This window comes from Vipera berus (genome assembly GCF_964194415.1).
Source record: "Vipera berus genome assembly, chromosome: 3".
Lineage (NCBI taxonomy): Eukaryota > Metazoa > Chordata > Lepidosauria > Squamata > Viperidae > Vipera > Vipera berus.
The window spans coordinates 2209170-2221523 of NC_138204.1; the positions used below are offsets into that span (position 1 = coordinate 2209170).

General features: G+C 55.9%; 1 protein-coding gene across 6 annotated transcripts in view; it reads right to left on the bottom strand.

The window, feature by feature from the left end:
- Positions 1-7880: 7880 nt before the first annotated feature.
- ASXL1 (ASXL transcriptional regulator 1) overlaps positions 7881-12354 on the bottom strand; it is a 47418-nt gene continuing 42944 nt past the window's right edge. For all 6 annotated transcript variants that reach the window (XM_081323729.1, XM_081323727.1, XM_081323728.1 and 3 more), the window contains one exon: positions 7881-11338. In XM_081323729.1, coding sequence (XP_081179855.1) covers positions 8756-11338 — 2583 coding nt within the window. In that variant the 3' untranslated portion in view covers positions 7881-8755. The remainder of the gene's footprint in view (positions 11339-12354) is intronic.

A 12354-nucleotide genomic window follows, 5' to 3' on the forward strand; every position in this document is an offset into this window, starting at 1 on the left:
AAAACCCCCAAGGCACTTAAAAGCAGCGGGCCAAGGCAACCTTCCCCTGCGCCAATCCGTCAGAGACCTCGTATCTTCCTTCCTTCGTTAAGGGGCAACCTATGCAAATTTCGCGTGGCTCTCTCTAAGCAGATGATGGTATTTTCCCCCTTCCTCAACGTGCGCGATGGAAATCTCATCCCCTTCCCCCCCCCCCGCGCCCACCTCCTTTTATGTGTTCTAGACAGTGGATCTTAATTTCCACCCCCACCCACCCCTCTTCTTCCCAGCCCAACGTGGCTTTAATATTTTAATTCTTAGCTCGCAAGTGTTTTGGTTTTTAACGTGATGCGACTTAATTCTGTTCTGTTTGTGAAACGAGTAGCACAGGCCAATCTCCTCGTCCTATTCACTGGAAAAAAGGAAAAAAAAAAGGAAAAAAAAAACAAACCAATGAGCTGTTTTTGTTTTTTGTTTTTTAAAAAAATCGAGCGGTTCCTTTTCCATTCATGGTATTATTATTACTTGCTAAATGCACTGATTTCCTAAGTAATGTGGAATTTTATTTTATTTTTTTTTTGGTTTGTTTTATTTTTTTTTTTTGGGGGGGGGGAGTTTGTATATCATATTAAGAACTGAATCTACTTAATAAACACTGTATAACAAAACGGAACGCATCTCACCCCCCCCCACCCCCCACCCCCTTTCCCAACTCGGCTTCTCTTTAGACTGGGATGGGTCAAAATGAGAATCTGCGGATTGATACAAAGGGAAAACACTGGTGGCTCAGGATTGGAGATGGGGGGGTGGGGGGCGGGATTCCCTGGTGTTTGCCTGTTTCCTTACAGGTATTCTATTTTTTATTTATTTTTTATTTTAATTCCATTTATATCCCGCCCTTCTCCGAAGACTCAGGGCGGCTTACAAGCTTAGCAGTAGCCTTCATTCTATGTATATGCCTGCTTGTTAGGGCTTTCACACACACACCCCAAGCGGCATTATTACAAAGTCAGCTTAATTGCCCCCCAACAATCTGGGTCCTCATTTTACCTACCTGGGAAGGATGGAAGGCTGAGTCAACCTTGAGCCTGGTGGGACTCGAACCTGCACTAATTGCAGGCAGCTGGTGTTACTTAAGGAGGCATCAGCCCACTGCTCCACCAAGGCTCTTGTTCATAACCCAGCTAGGCAACACCATCAGTGCTAGAAGGGAGTGGGGTTTGAGGAGGAGGAAGACTTGTGGGGTCCTTGGTCCTCTCTGAGCTTCATTGTTTTCTTGCAGACGTTTCATTACCCAATTAGGGAACATCATCAGTGCTAAAAGTGAGGGGGGGGTTGGGGAGAGGATAGGAAGAGGTGGTGAAGGAGGAAAAAAACCCGTGGGGTCCTTGGTGCTCTCTGAGCTGGATGGTTTTCTTGCAGACGTTTCATCACCCAACTAGGGAACATCATCAGTGCCAGTAGGGAGATGGAGGAGGAGGACTGTGCTCTCTGAGCTTGGCACTTTTCTTGCAGATATTTTCAGCACCCAGTTAGATCAGGGGTCCCCAACTGCCAGGCCGTGGACCGGTACCGGGCCACGGCGTGCCAAAAAACCGGGCAGTGCAAACAAGCGAAGGCCCACCTGCGGGATGCAAGGAGCACACAGAAACGCATGCACCACCTCCGGTCCACAGAAAAACCAGGCACAGGTCCCTGGTGCCCAAAAGGTTGGGGGCCGCTGAGCTAGAGAACACGTGGTTTATTTATTCATTTATTTATACTTATTTATATTTAAATTTATATACCGCCCTATTCCCGTAGGACTCAGGGCAGTTTACAGGGAAAATTAAAAGTTAAAATACATCATATACAATTAAAAACGATTAAAACTAAGATTAAATTAATCCCTGAACTTAACTAAAACCCCATTAATTAAATAATTAAAACCCCTCAGTCTGGGCCAGACAACTCAAAAAACCAAGTTTTCAAGTCCCTACGAAATGAGCGAAGGTCGGGGGCGGTCCTAAGCTCTGTGGGAAGCTGGTTCGATAGGGCCGGCGCGCCCACAGAGAACGCCCTTCCCCTGGGGATAACCCTCCGGCATTCCTTAACCGGCGGTACCATAAGAAGGCCCTCCCTGTGGGAGTGCACAGGATGATGGGAAGTTGATGCCGGCAGCAGGTGTTCCCTTAGATAATCCGGACCCAAGCCATTTAGAGCTTTATAGGTCATTACCAGCACCTTGAATCTCACCCGGAGGGCAACCGGAAGCCAATGCAGCTCACGGAGAAGAGGTGTTACATGGGAGTATCGGGAAACTCCCATAACAACTTGCGCAGCTGCATTCTGCACCAGCTGAAGCCTCCAAGTGGTCCTCAAGGGCAGCCCCATGTAGAGAGCGATGCAGTAGTCTAGCTGGGAGGTCACAAGCGCATGGGTGACTGTGCGTAGGGCATCTTGGTCCAGATAGGGCCGCAACTGGCGCACCAGACGAAGCTGGGCAAAAGCCCCCCTGGTCACGGCTCCTATATGATCTTCAAAATTGAGCCGTGAATCCAAGATCCAAGTTGCGAGCCCTATCGACGGGGGGTAACACCTCACCCCCCCATCATTAGTGGTGGAACAACCTGGTTTATCTGAGATGTCGGTATGCACAGCCACTCAAGTCTTGGCAGGATTGAGACGAAGCCTGTTTCTCCCCATCCAAACCCGGACCGCTTCCAGGCAACGGGACATCACGTCGAGGGCATCACTGGGTTGGTTCGGGGTGGAAAGAAAAAGTTGGGTATCATCAGCGTACTGATGATACCCCACCCCGAAACCACGAATGAGCTCGCCCAGCGGTTTCATGTAGATGTTGAACAGGAGGGGAGAGAGGACTGACCCCTGAGGGACTCCACAAACGAGAGACCTCGGGGCGGACCTCTGCCCTCCCGTCAACACCAACTGCGAACGGCCCAGGAGGTAGGAGGAGAACCACCGTAAAACAGTGCCTCCCACTCCCAGCCCCCTGAGCCGTCGCAGTAGGATACCATGGTCGATGGTATCGAAAGCCGCTGAGAGATCTAATAGGACTAGGACAGAGGAACATCCCCTGTCCCGAGCCCGCCAGAGATCATTCACCAGTGCGACCAATGCCGTCTCCGTGCTGTACCCGGGCCTGAAACCCGATTGGTACGGGTCCAGATAATCAGTTTCCTCCAGGAACAGAGGAAGCTGATGCGCCACCACGCTCTCAACAACCTTCGCCAAAAAGCGAAGGTTGGAGACCGGACGATAGTTGTTTAAAATCGCTGGGTCCAGGGTAGCCTTCTTGAGGAGGGGCCTCACCACCGCCTCCTTCAAGGCAGCGGGGAAGATACCCTCCTTCAAGGAAGCAGTTATCACTGCCTGGAACCAGCCTCGTGTCTCCTCCCAAGCCGCATAAACCAGCCAGGAGGGGCACAGGTCCAGTAAAGAAGTGGTGGAGCTCTGTCTCCTCATAATCCTGTCCACGTCATCGGGAGAAACAGGGTCAAACTCAGTCCAGATAACATGCTCAAGACCGCTTCATTCCTCCATGCCAGACTCTGCCCAGAGTCCAAACTGGTCCGGATCTGAGCGATTTTGTCCACCAGATGATGACTAAACTCCTCAGCCCGTCCCTGTAAGGGATCCTCCCTCACCTCCCGATTAAGGAGGGAGCGAGTCACCCTAAACAGGGCGGCTGGGCGATTATCTGCGGACGCGATGAGGGCAGCGAAGTAATTAGACTTCGCCATCCTCATCGCAGCGAGGTAAGACCTTGTGAAGGCTCTTAGTCGCAATCGGTCAGATTCAGACCAGGTGGACCTCCAACCGCTCTCTAGACCCCGTCTCCAACGCTTCATCTCCCAGAGCTCCACAGTAAACCATGGAGCCCAACGGGATCTGTGCCGAGTCTGGGGTTGCAAGGGTACAACACGGTCGAGTGCCTCGGCAGCCGCCCTTTCCCAGGCATCAACCAAGGCATCGACCGGGCTGTGAGTGAGGGAGATAGGTAAGGACCCAAGCGCCGTCTGGAACCGTTCTGGGTCCATTAGGTGCCTGGGACGGAACCATCTGGTCGGTTCCACAGCCCGGCAGCGGGGGGGGGGTGGCACAATGGAAGACCAGCCGCAGGAGGTAATGATCGGACCATGACAGGGGGACAACAGATGGCGAGCCCCCTCCCAAATCATCCAAACATTGTCCAGATAGAAAAATCAGGTCAAGGGTGTGAACCGCCCCATGAGTCGGGCCCTGAATTACTTGGGTCAGGTCCATGGCCGTCATGGAAGCCATGAATCCCCGAGCTAACTCTGACGACTCTCCCAGGGAAGGCAGGTTGAAGTTGCCCAGAACTATAAGTCTGGGAAACTCCACCATCAACCCTGAGAGGGTGTCGAGCAGCTCAGGCAGGGCCGTTGCCACACAGCTGGGCGCCAGGTATGTTAGCAACAGACCCAGCTGAGCCTGAGGGCCACATCTCATGAGAAGGGACTCACTCCCGCCTATCTGGACAACGGTGGTCTCCCGCGGACATAAGGTCTCCCGTATAACCACCGCCACCCCACCGCCCCTGCCCTGCTAGAAGGGAGTGAGTCCCTGCTAGAAGGGAGTGGGATTTGCTCTGTTTATGTATATTTTGTCTTAAGTATTGCCCTAAGTCAGGAGTAGGCAACCTTGGCTCTTTTATGACTCGTGGACTACAGCTCCCAGAATTCCTGAGTCAGCATGGCTCAGCTTGGAACCCTCTCCCTTTCCCCTCAGCGTGGCTGGCTGAGGAATTCTGGGAGTTGACGTCCACGAGTCACAAAAGAGCCGAGGTGGGCTACCTCTGGTTAGTTTAATGAAGAGGGGTGACGTGATAGCAGAGTTCCAGTATCTCAGGGGCTGCCCCAAAGAAGAGAGAGTCAAGCTCTTCTCCAAAGCCCCTGAAGGCAGGACAAGAAGCAACGGATGGAAACTAATCAAGGAGAGAAGCAGCAACCTGGAACTAAGGAGAAATTTCCTGATAGTGACAACAATTAACCAGTGGAACCACCTGCCTCCAGAAACTGTGAATGCTCCAACACTGGAGGTTTTTAAGAAGAGCCTGAACAGCCATTTGTCTGAAATGGTATAGGGTTTCCTGCCTGAGCAGGGGGTTGGACTAGATGACCTCCAAGGTCCCTTCCAACTCTGTTCTGTTCTCCAAAGCACCAGAAGGCCAGACAAGAAGGAACAGATGGAAACTCATCAAGGAGAGAAGCAACCTGGAACTAAGGAGAAACTTCCTGACAGTCGGAACAATTAACCAGTGGAACAACCTGCCTCCAGAAGCGGTGAATGCTCCAACACTGGAAGTCTTTAAGAAGAGACTGGACAGCCATTTGTCTGAAGTGGTATAGGCAGCGATGGCGAACCTTTTAGAGACTGAGTGCCCAAACCACACCCCTAAACCCACTTATTTATTGCAAAGTGCCCGGGCCACATAAGCATTGTGGTGCCCTCGGGGGGGGGGGACCATGGGGGCGTGGCCCACTGGGTGGGTGTGGCTGCAGTTGTCACAGCAGACTGGGTAGACACGGCTGGGGTGGGCATGGCCACCTCCATGTTGCTCATGGGGGGGGGACGCCTGTGGGGGTGGGGCAGGGTTGGGGGAGGTCCAGGGGGTCTCTGGTGGGTGGGGCGGTGGGCAGGAGGCCCAGCATAGATGGAGGAGAGGCACGCAATCCTAGCCAGGACTGGGGGGCCATGGCACCGATGGGGATCCAGCCTTTCCTGCCCGGGGTGGCCTTTGGCTTGCTGGGTGTGCTCTACCACTTGTCCTTTGTGCTGGGTGGGGCTGTCGCTCCGGGCAGCAGCCCAATGGACCTGCGCAAGCTGCTGGCAGCAGCGGCGTGCGTGCCCAGAGAGAGGGCTCTGAGTGCCCCCTCTGGCACACGTGCCATAGGTTTGCCACCACTGGTTTAGGGTTTCCTACCTGTGTGCGTGTGGGGGGGGTGTTGGACTAGATGACCTCCAAGGTCCCTTCCAGCATTTATTAAGTCAACGGGAAAGCCGGAGTCGCTTGACAGCCATATTACTAACGTAACTGCAGTGACTCACTTAACGACTGGGGTCACAAAATGGGGTCAAAACTCTCTTAAAAGTACTCTTTGGCTTAGCAGCGGAAATTTTGGGCTCCGTTGCGGCCGTTTTAAGTCGAGCAGTCCCCGCATCTTCCCTTGCAAGGCCTGGTGCTCCATAAACTGCAGCAAGCAATCCCCAACCAGGCAGCGCTCGCCCAGGGCATCCTGTGGCAACTGGCTCAAAACCCGGGTACAAAACTGGAGAATGTGTAGGTTTTACACACACTCTCTGTCTCTCACACACACACAGACACACACACGCACACTCTCCTGGACTACAGGTAATCACTGGTCTGTTTAGTGACTATCTGAAGTTACGACAGCACTGAAAAAACTGCCTTAGAGCTGCTTTCCCCCAATGACCGCTGCAGCACCCCTGCGGTCACAGGATTGAATTTCAGACGCTTGGTTTTTACTTACGACGGTCGCAGTGTCTCCTGGGGCCACACGATTCCCCTTTTGCGACCTTCTGGCCAGCGAAGACAATGGGGAGGCCAAAGTGTTCCGGACTTAACAACTGCAGCGTTTCGCTTAGCAAGGGTGGCGAGAAAGATCACAAAATGGGGGCAAAGCTCAATCGCCGTCGCGCTTAGCAGCGGAAATGTTGGGCTCCGTTGCGGTCGTTGAGCCGAACCCTCCTTGTACCTTCTCACCCAAGGCCTGGGGCGCAACAGAGGGATAAAGAGCAGCCCTCATCCTTAACCGTAGGATGGGGGACGCTCTGCGCACCCGGCGGCTGCAGGAAGAGATGGGGGGGGGAGGCTCGCCCCGACAAGCCGCTCAGTTCGAAGCGAAGCCCGAGTCTGCGCAAGACACGTGCGCGTGTGGGCAAACGAAAGCTGAAGCAGCACACCCACAACCCGAGGACACAAAACGGGGGTGCTGCTTCTACTCTTCTCCTGGGGTTGTGGGGGGGTGGGGAGAGAAAAAAAAAAAAGGCAGCAGATCTGTAAGGGTGCCTACGTTCACTCAAGTTTGATTGCGGCGTTTGACGCACACGCGCACACACACACACACACACACACACCCTTTGTCCACAACGCACAAAGGAGATGCCGCTGCAAAAGGAGCACTGCCAAGCCGGGTACGAGCTGTTGCAAATGTTTTTTTTTTTTTGCTTTTTATTATTATTTTTATTTTCTCCATACCACAAGGGACATATAACAACAGGGTCGACCGGGATCTGGCCCTCTGCCCCCATCAGCTCGGGCTCCATCTGTACACAAACCTCACATCTCCCCCCCCCGCCACCCCCGGGGAGGATGGAGGGGGGGGTCAGAAGCAGGGGAGGGGGTTTTGGGGGAAGCCCCTTCTTTGGTAAGCTGGTTCGGACCATCTGTGGAGTCACCTTCGAAGACCACCCACTCCCCTTTTGAACTGGCCTTTCCCAGCTCAGGAGATCTCGGACGATTTTTGGGAAGGAGGCCCACCTGCCCAGGTGTGTGTTTTTTTTTAATGGTGCTCCTGTCACTCTGGAGCAGGAAGTCTACGGTGAAAGCCAAGGGGGAGGGAGGCCGTCAAGAAAGGAAGAGGTAGGTAGGTAGGTCGAGGGAGGGAGATGACAGGGCCCTTGGGTTGAGGTCTTCGGGCCCTTCCCCGGGAGGGGGGGGAGGAGGGAAGAGAGTGGTGGGTCTTGCCTCCTGGGAGACGGACTCAATTCTGGGGGGGGTGTTTCAACAGGAGGGGCTCCCCACTTCGCCTCCGCTCGGCCCGGCAGGACATGGGTACGCCCCCCCCCCGCCGTTGGTGGAGCGCGCTTCGTAACCAACACTACTCTACAAATGCAATACTGTGGGTAGCCTGAAATAAACGAAAAAAGATTATTTTTTTAAAAAGAAAGAAAAAGAAGAGCTTTTATGTACAGAACATCCATTTTACAGAAGAAGTGGCCAGTCAGCTGCATACGACGGATGAGAGAGACGTGATTCCTACAGATGCGTAGAAGGTACACAGAGAGGTGCCAAACATTCCCCCCCTTTTTTTTTCCTGTTTTCTTTTTACACCCAAGAACAACCCAAAAAAAATATTATATTATAGATTTATATTTATATACGTGTGAAGTTGAAAAACAAACGAACGAACAAACGAGAAAAAAAAAACAAAAGCAGAAAAGATGACACTGCTTAGAAAGTGAAAAAAAAAAGTCCTCCCAGACGCGGGGAAAGGAGACTGCGCCGGGCCTCCCGTCCCCCTCCTGCGTTCCAGCTCTGAAGCCCACCGCCCTGGATTCGCGGGCGGACCCTCCCCAGCGTTTGTGGGGGGGTAGGGAGAGGGGGTGGCAGGGAGAGAAAGTGGAAGACAGAACCAGCTGGATCAACTGGGCCTCCTTAACTCGGCCTTCCAACAGGAGGGGGGGGTTTGTCAGCTCTTCCCCCACCCGCACCACGGCGCGAGAACAGTCCCAGGCCGGGGCGCCAAGAGTGCCAAAATCTTCAACAGTTCCTCGATGGGTGAGAATCGCCCCCCCCCCAAAAAAACCCAGCCCATCTCCATGACTGACCCGCCACCCCCAGCAAGGAAACCCAAGACACACAGCACCGACGTCGCCTTCGTTAAGGACCAGAATCTTTTTTTTTTTTTTTTTGCATACAGGTTTGTTCCGGGTCGGCGTCGGCGTCCTCCTCCTCCTCCTGCTCCTCCGCTCAATGTACAGCTTGCTTCTCCTTCCAGGGCTGCGAGCGTCATCTCACCACCAGGCACAGCACGCAGAGCTTGGAGGGTCCGATGCAGTCGTCGTGGCAGAAGGCGCCGCAGCCCTTGCACATGATCATGGCTTTAAGGCTGCAGGAGCAAGGGAAGGAGAGCTCCTCCCTGCCTTTGCCCGTCTCGGCAAAGACCTGGGCGGAAAAGGACAGCCCGCCCCGGGAAGAAGCCGTCAGGCTGGCTTTGGGGCCGAAGGGCCTGGCGTGGCTGCCTGCCAGGCTTCTGGGGAAGAAGGGGCTGCCAGCGGCATTCAGCTGGGCGGAATTCAGCTGCAGCTTGGAGAGCTTCCTGTAAAAGGCCTGCTTGATGTTGAGCTGGGAAGGCAGGGAAGACGGCTCCAGGGGCTGCGGGGACCCCTTGCCCGGCTCCTTCGGCAGCTTGAAAAAAGCCAGGTCCCTCGCCGAAGGGAGGCTCTGCCAGGACTCTCTCAGCTTGGCGGGGGCCTCTTTCGGCGGCTCCCTCTTTCTCTGGACCGAGGCCAGGACCTTCTTGTTCTCCACGAAGCCGCCGTCCCGCTTGGAGGGCCCGTCCTCCCTCGCAGGAGGCAAGCCGGCCCCAGGGGCGGACCCCTTGGGCGTGGGGGAGACCAGTTTGCTGTGGGACAGCACGCCCCACATGGGGAAGGGTTCGGAGCCTTGGGGCTTCTGGGCCTTGGCTGCCGTCCCGCCCAAGGAGATGCCCGAGCCGAAGACCTTCCTGCCCAGAGCTGCGGGGGGCTTCCCTGCAGGTACGTTGTTTGGCTGCTCGGGCCCCAGAGGGGTCATGAGCCTGGGCCCCGGGGCTGCCTGGAGCTTCTCTTCCAGCTTCCCGACGCCGGCGGTAGAATCTGCCCAGGGAGGATCCCTTTGATCTGGATGAGGAGTGCGAGAGATTTGATTCTTTCCCAGGTTCAAGAGATCCGTTTTTCGGGGCCGAGCAACGGCTTGATCCAGGGATCCCGAATTGGGAATCTTCTCTGGAGGCGGGCACGTTGTCTCCAGCAGGCAGGGCCTTCCGGCAGAGTCACGCAAAAGCTGGGACGGACAAGTGGCCGTCCCGGCTGGGTCAGCCAGGACTGTCTCCTCCTCATAAGAGGCATCCTGCGCGAGGCGGTCCCTGCTCTTAGCCGCCTCGGAAGAGGGCAGAACGTTTTGGGGAGGCAGGCTCTGGGTGACCCCCTGTCCCTCGAGGGCCTCACTCGCTCCGGCGGACAGAGGCTGGGGGACGCCCAAGCGGGGCCTTTCCTGGATTTTGACATAAACGGGGAGAACCGGGTTTCCTGCCGCGCGGGTAGCAGAGGGCGACCTTCTCCCGCACGGCGCGTTGGCGACCCCGACGTTTGAAGGCAAATCTTCCTTGCTTTCTAAGACGGCCTCTTTGCGCTCCTCCGGGTGCCTCTGGTTGGACCCGTTTTCTTTCTCTTCAGCCGGGTGACAATCCCGGTTCATTTCCAAGTTCTCGTCGGTGAGCTCAGCGTCCAAATCGGAGGCCGTCTCTGTGGTCTCGCTCAGCGGACTCTGGGCTCCTTCCTCGCTGCCGGGGCTGGCCTCAGCCCGCTCTCGGCCGGTCTCTACCTCCATGCCCGAGGGTGCCTCTGCTAGGGACAGCTGGCTCTCGGGGGCACCTGCCTCCAAGCAAGGAGGGAGCGGGCCTGTTGTCACCCGGGAAGCTTCCTCCGGGATACTCCGGGCCCCTCCTCCAGCGCCAGGGGCGGCCCTCTGAGGCTGGGAGGGTGGGAGTTCCCTCCCAGCAGGAGTGGGGTGCACTGACACGCCCTCCCACGCAGGGGAGCCCAAAGCCTCTGAGCCAGCTCTCCTGTTGTTCTCCGGAGCCAGATCGACACAGCCGGCTTCTGCTGCCGTGGCTGGACGGTCACCTTCGTCTCCTAGCCAGCCACTGCTCTGCTGGCTTCCCACGGGACATTCCCTTCTCTCCTTCCGATTATGGCTCTCCAGAGAAGCCTCTTCTGGAGACAGGGGAGGCCTCGGATGCTCCGAGAGCGGCCCAGGACTAACAGCTGGCACTTCCGCCGCTCGGCAGTCAGGGATGCCGCCTTCCGACTCCTCCTCTCGCTGGGCGGCGGCTTCCCGGCGAGGAAGACTTGCGGCCTGTCCAGCTGGCTCACGCTCTCCTTCCCTGGCGGGCTCTCTGGCCCCGCAAGACAAGCCGGCTTCAGGCGCCGGCGAGCCGGTCTCCTCGTCTAGGTGGGAAGGCGGCAGTAGCTGTGCTCGCTGTAAATCTGGCCAGCGCTTCCCGCGAGTTCTCTTGGATCGCCAGTGCTTGGCGCGGTGGCTCCTGGGCGGCTGGACCCTGCCGTGGTTGCTGCGACCACCACCACCGCCGCCTTCGTCTGGGGCCCGGCCGCCTCCTCCCGGCCCGCCCCCACCTCCAATGGTGGAGGCAGGAGCAGCAGCCGCTCGCTGGACTCGGCCTTGCAGAGGACAGGCCTCAGGGTCAGCAGAGGCTGGGCTGTCCCTTCCATCCGGCCTGGCGGGTTCTGGATTGGGGATAATCCGAGGACATATCTGGTAGGCTGGCTGACCTTTAACCACCCAGGGGGGTTTGATTCGGGAAAGTTGAATCTGGAGAGAAGAAAGGAGAACAACAACGAGGGGGTTGGAGGGGGTCCTTCAGGCCTGCACGTTAAAAGCCCCCTCTCCCCCCGGTTCCCTACTTTTTACTTTTAGAATTGTAATTCTTTTATCCTTTATAAACACTTAATTTTTAGAAGGAAACCGCCCCCCTCTCCCCGGGACTCTCGAGGCAGAAACATGATGCTCTATTCCCAGGAGGAGTGGGGGAAAAAGTTGGAGAATTAACCCGCTTTATTTAATTTGTATCCCGCCTTTATTTTCACTGTTATCAATAACTCAAAATGGGGAATATCCCTAAGAGGCCTTCCTCCTATTTTCCCTACAAGAACCCTGTGAGGTGGGTTGGGCTGAGAGAGAATGACTGCCCCAAAGTCACCCAGCTGGCTCTTATACCTCTGGGGGGACTAGAACTCCCCGTCCCCTGGTGATTGGCTCAAAGTCACCCAGCTGGCTCTTATACCTCTGGTGGGACTAGAACTCCCCGTCCCCTGGTGATTGACTCAAAGTCACCCAGCTGGCTCTTATACCTCTGGTGGGACTAGAACTCCCCGTCTCCTGGTGATTGGCTCAAAGTCACCCAGCTGGCTCTTATACCTCTGGTGGGACTAGAACTCCCCGTCCCCTGGTGATTGGCTCAAAGTCACCCAGCTGGCTCTTATACCTCTGGTGGGACTAGAACTCCCCGTCCCCTGGTGATTGGCTCAAAGTCACCCAGCTGGCTCTTATACCTCTGGTGGGACTAGAACTCCCCGTCTCCTGGTTTCTAGTCTGGTGCTTTCAGGACTAGCTTAAACTGGATTACCTCCCCGGGATTCCTGTTCAGATCCTTTCATTCCTCCCCCTTCTGGACCCCATCTGAGACGGCTCACGCAAGAGAAGGAAGACCCCCTCCCCGCTCTTCCTCCTGACCCAGAGGGAAACCCAGCCCGGGACCCAACCCGAAGGGGCATTTGGGGCAGCGGCCGCAAGTCACCCTGGGATGACTCGAGCCCAAGGCCTCAAGC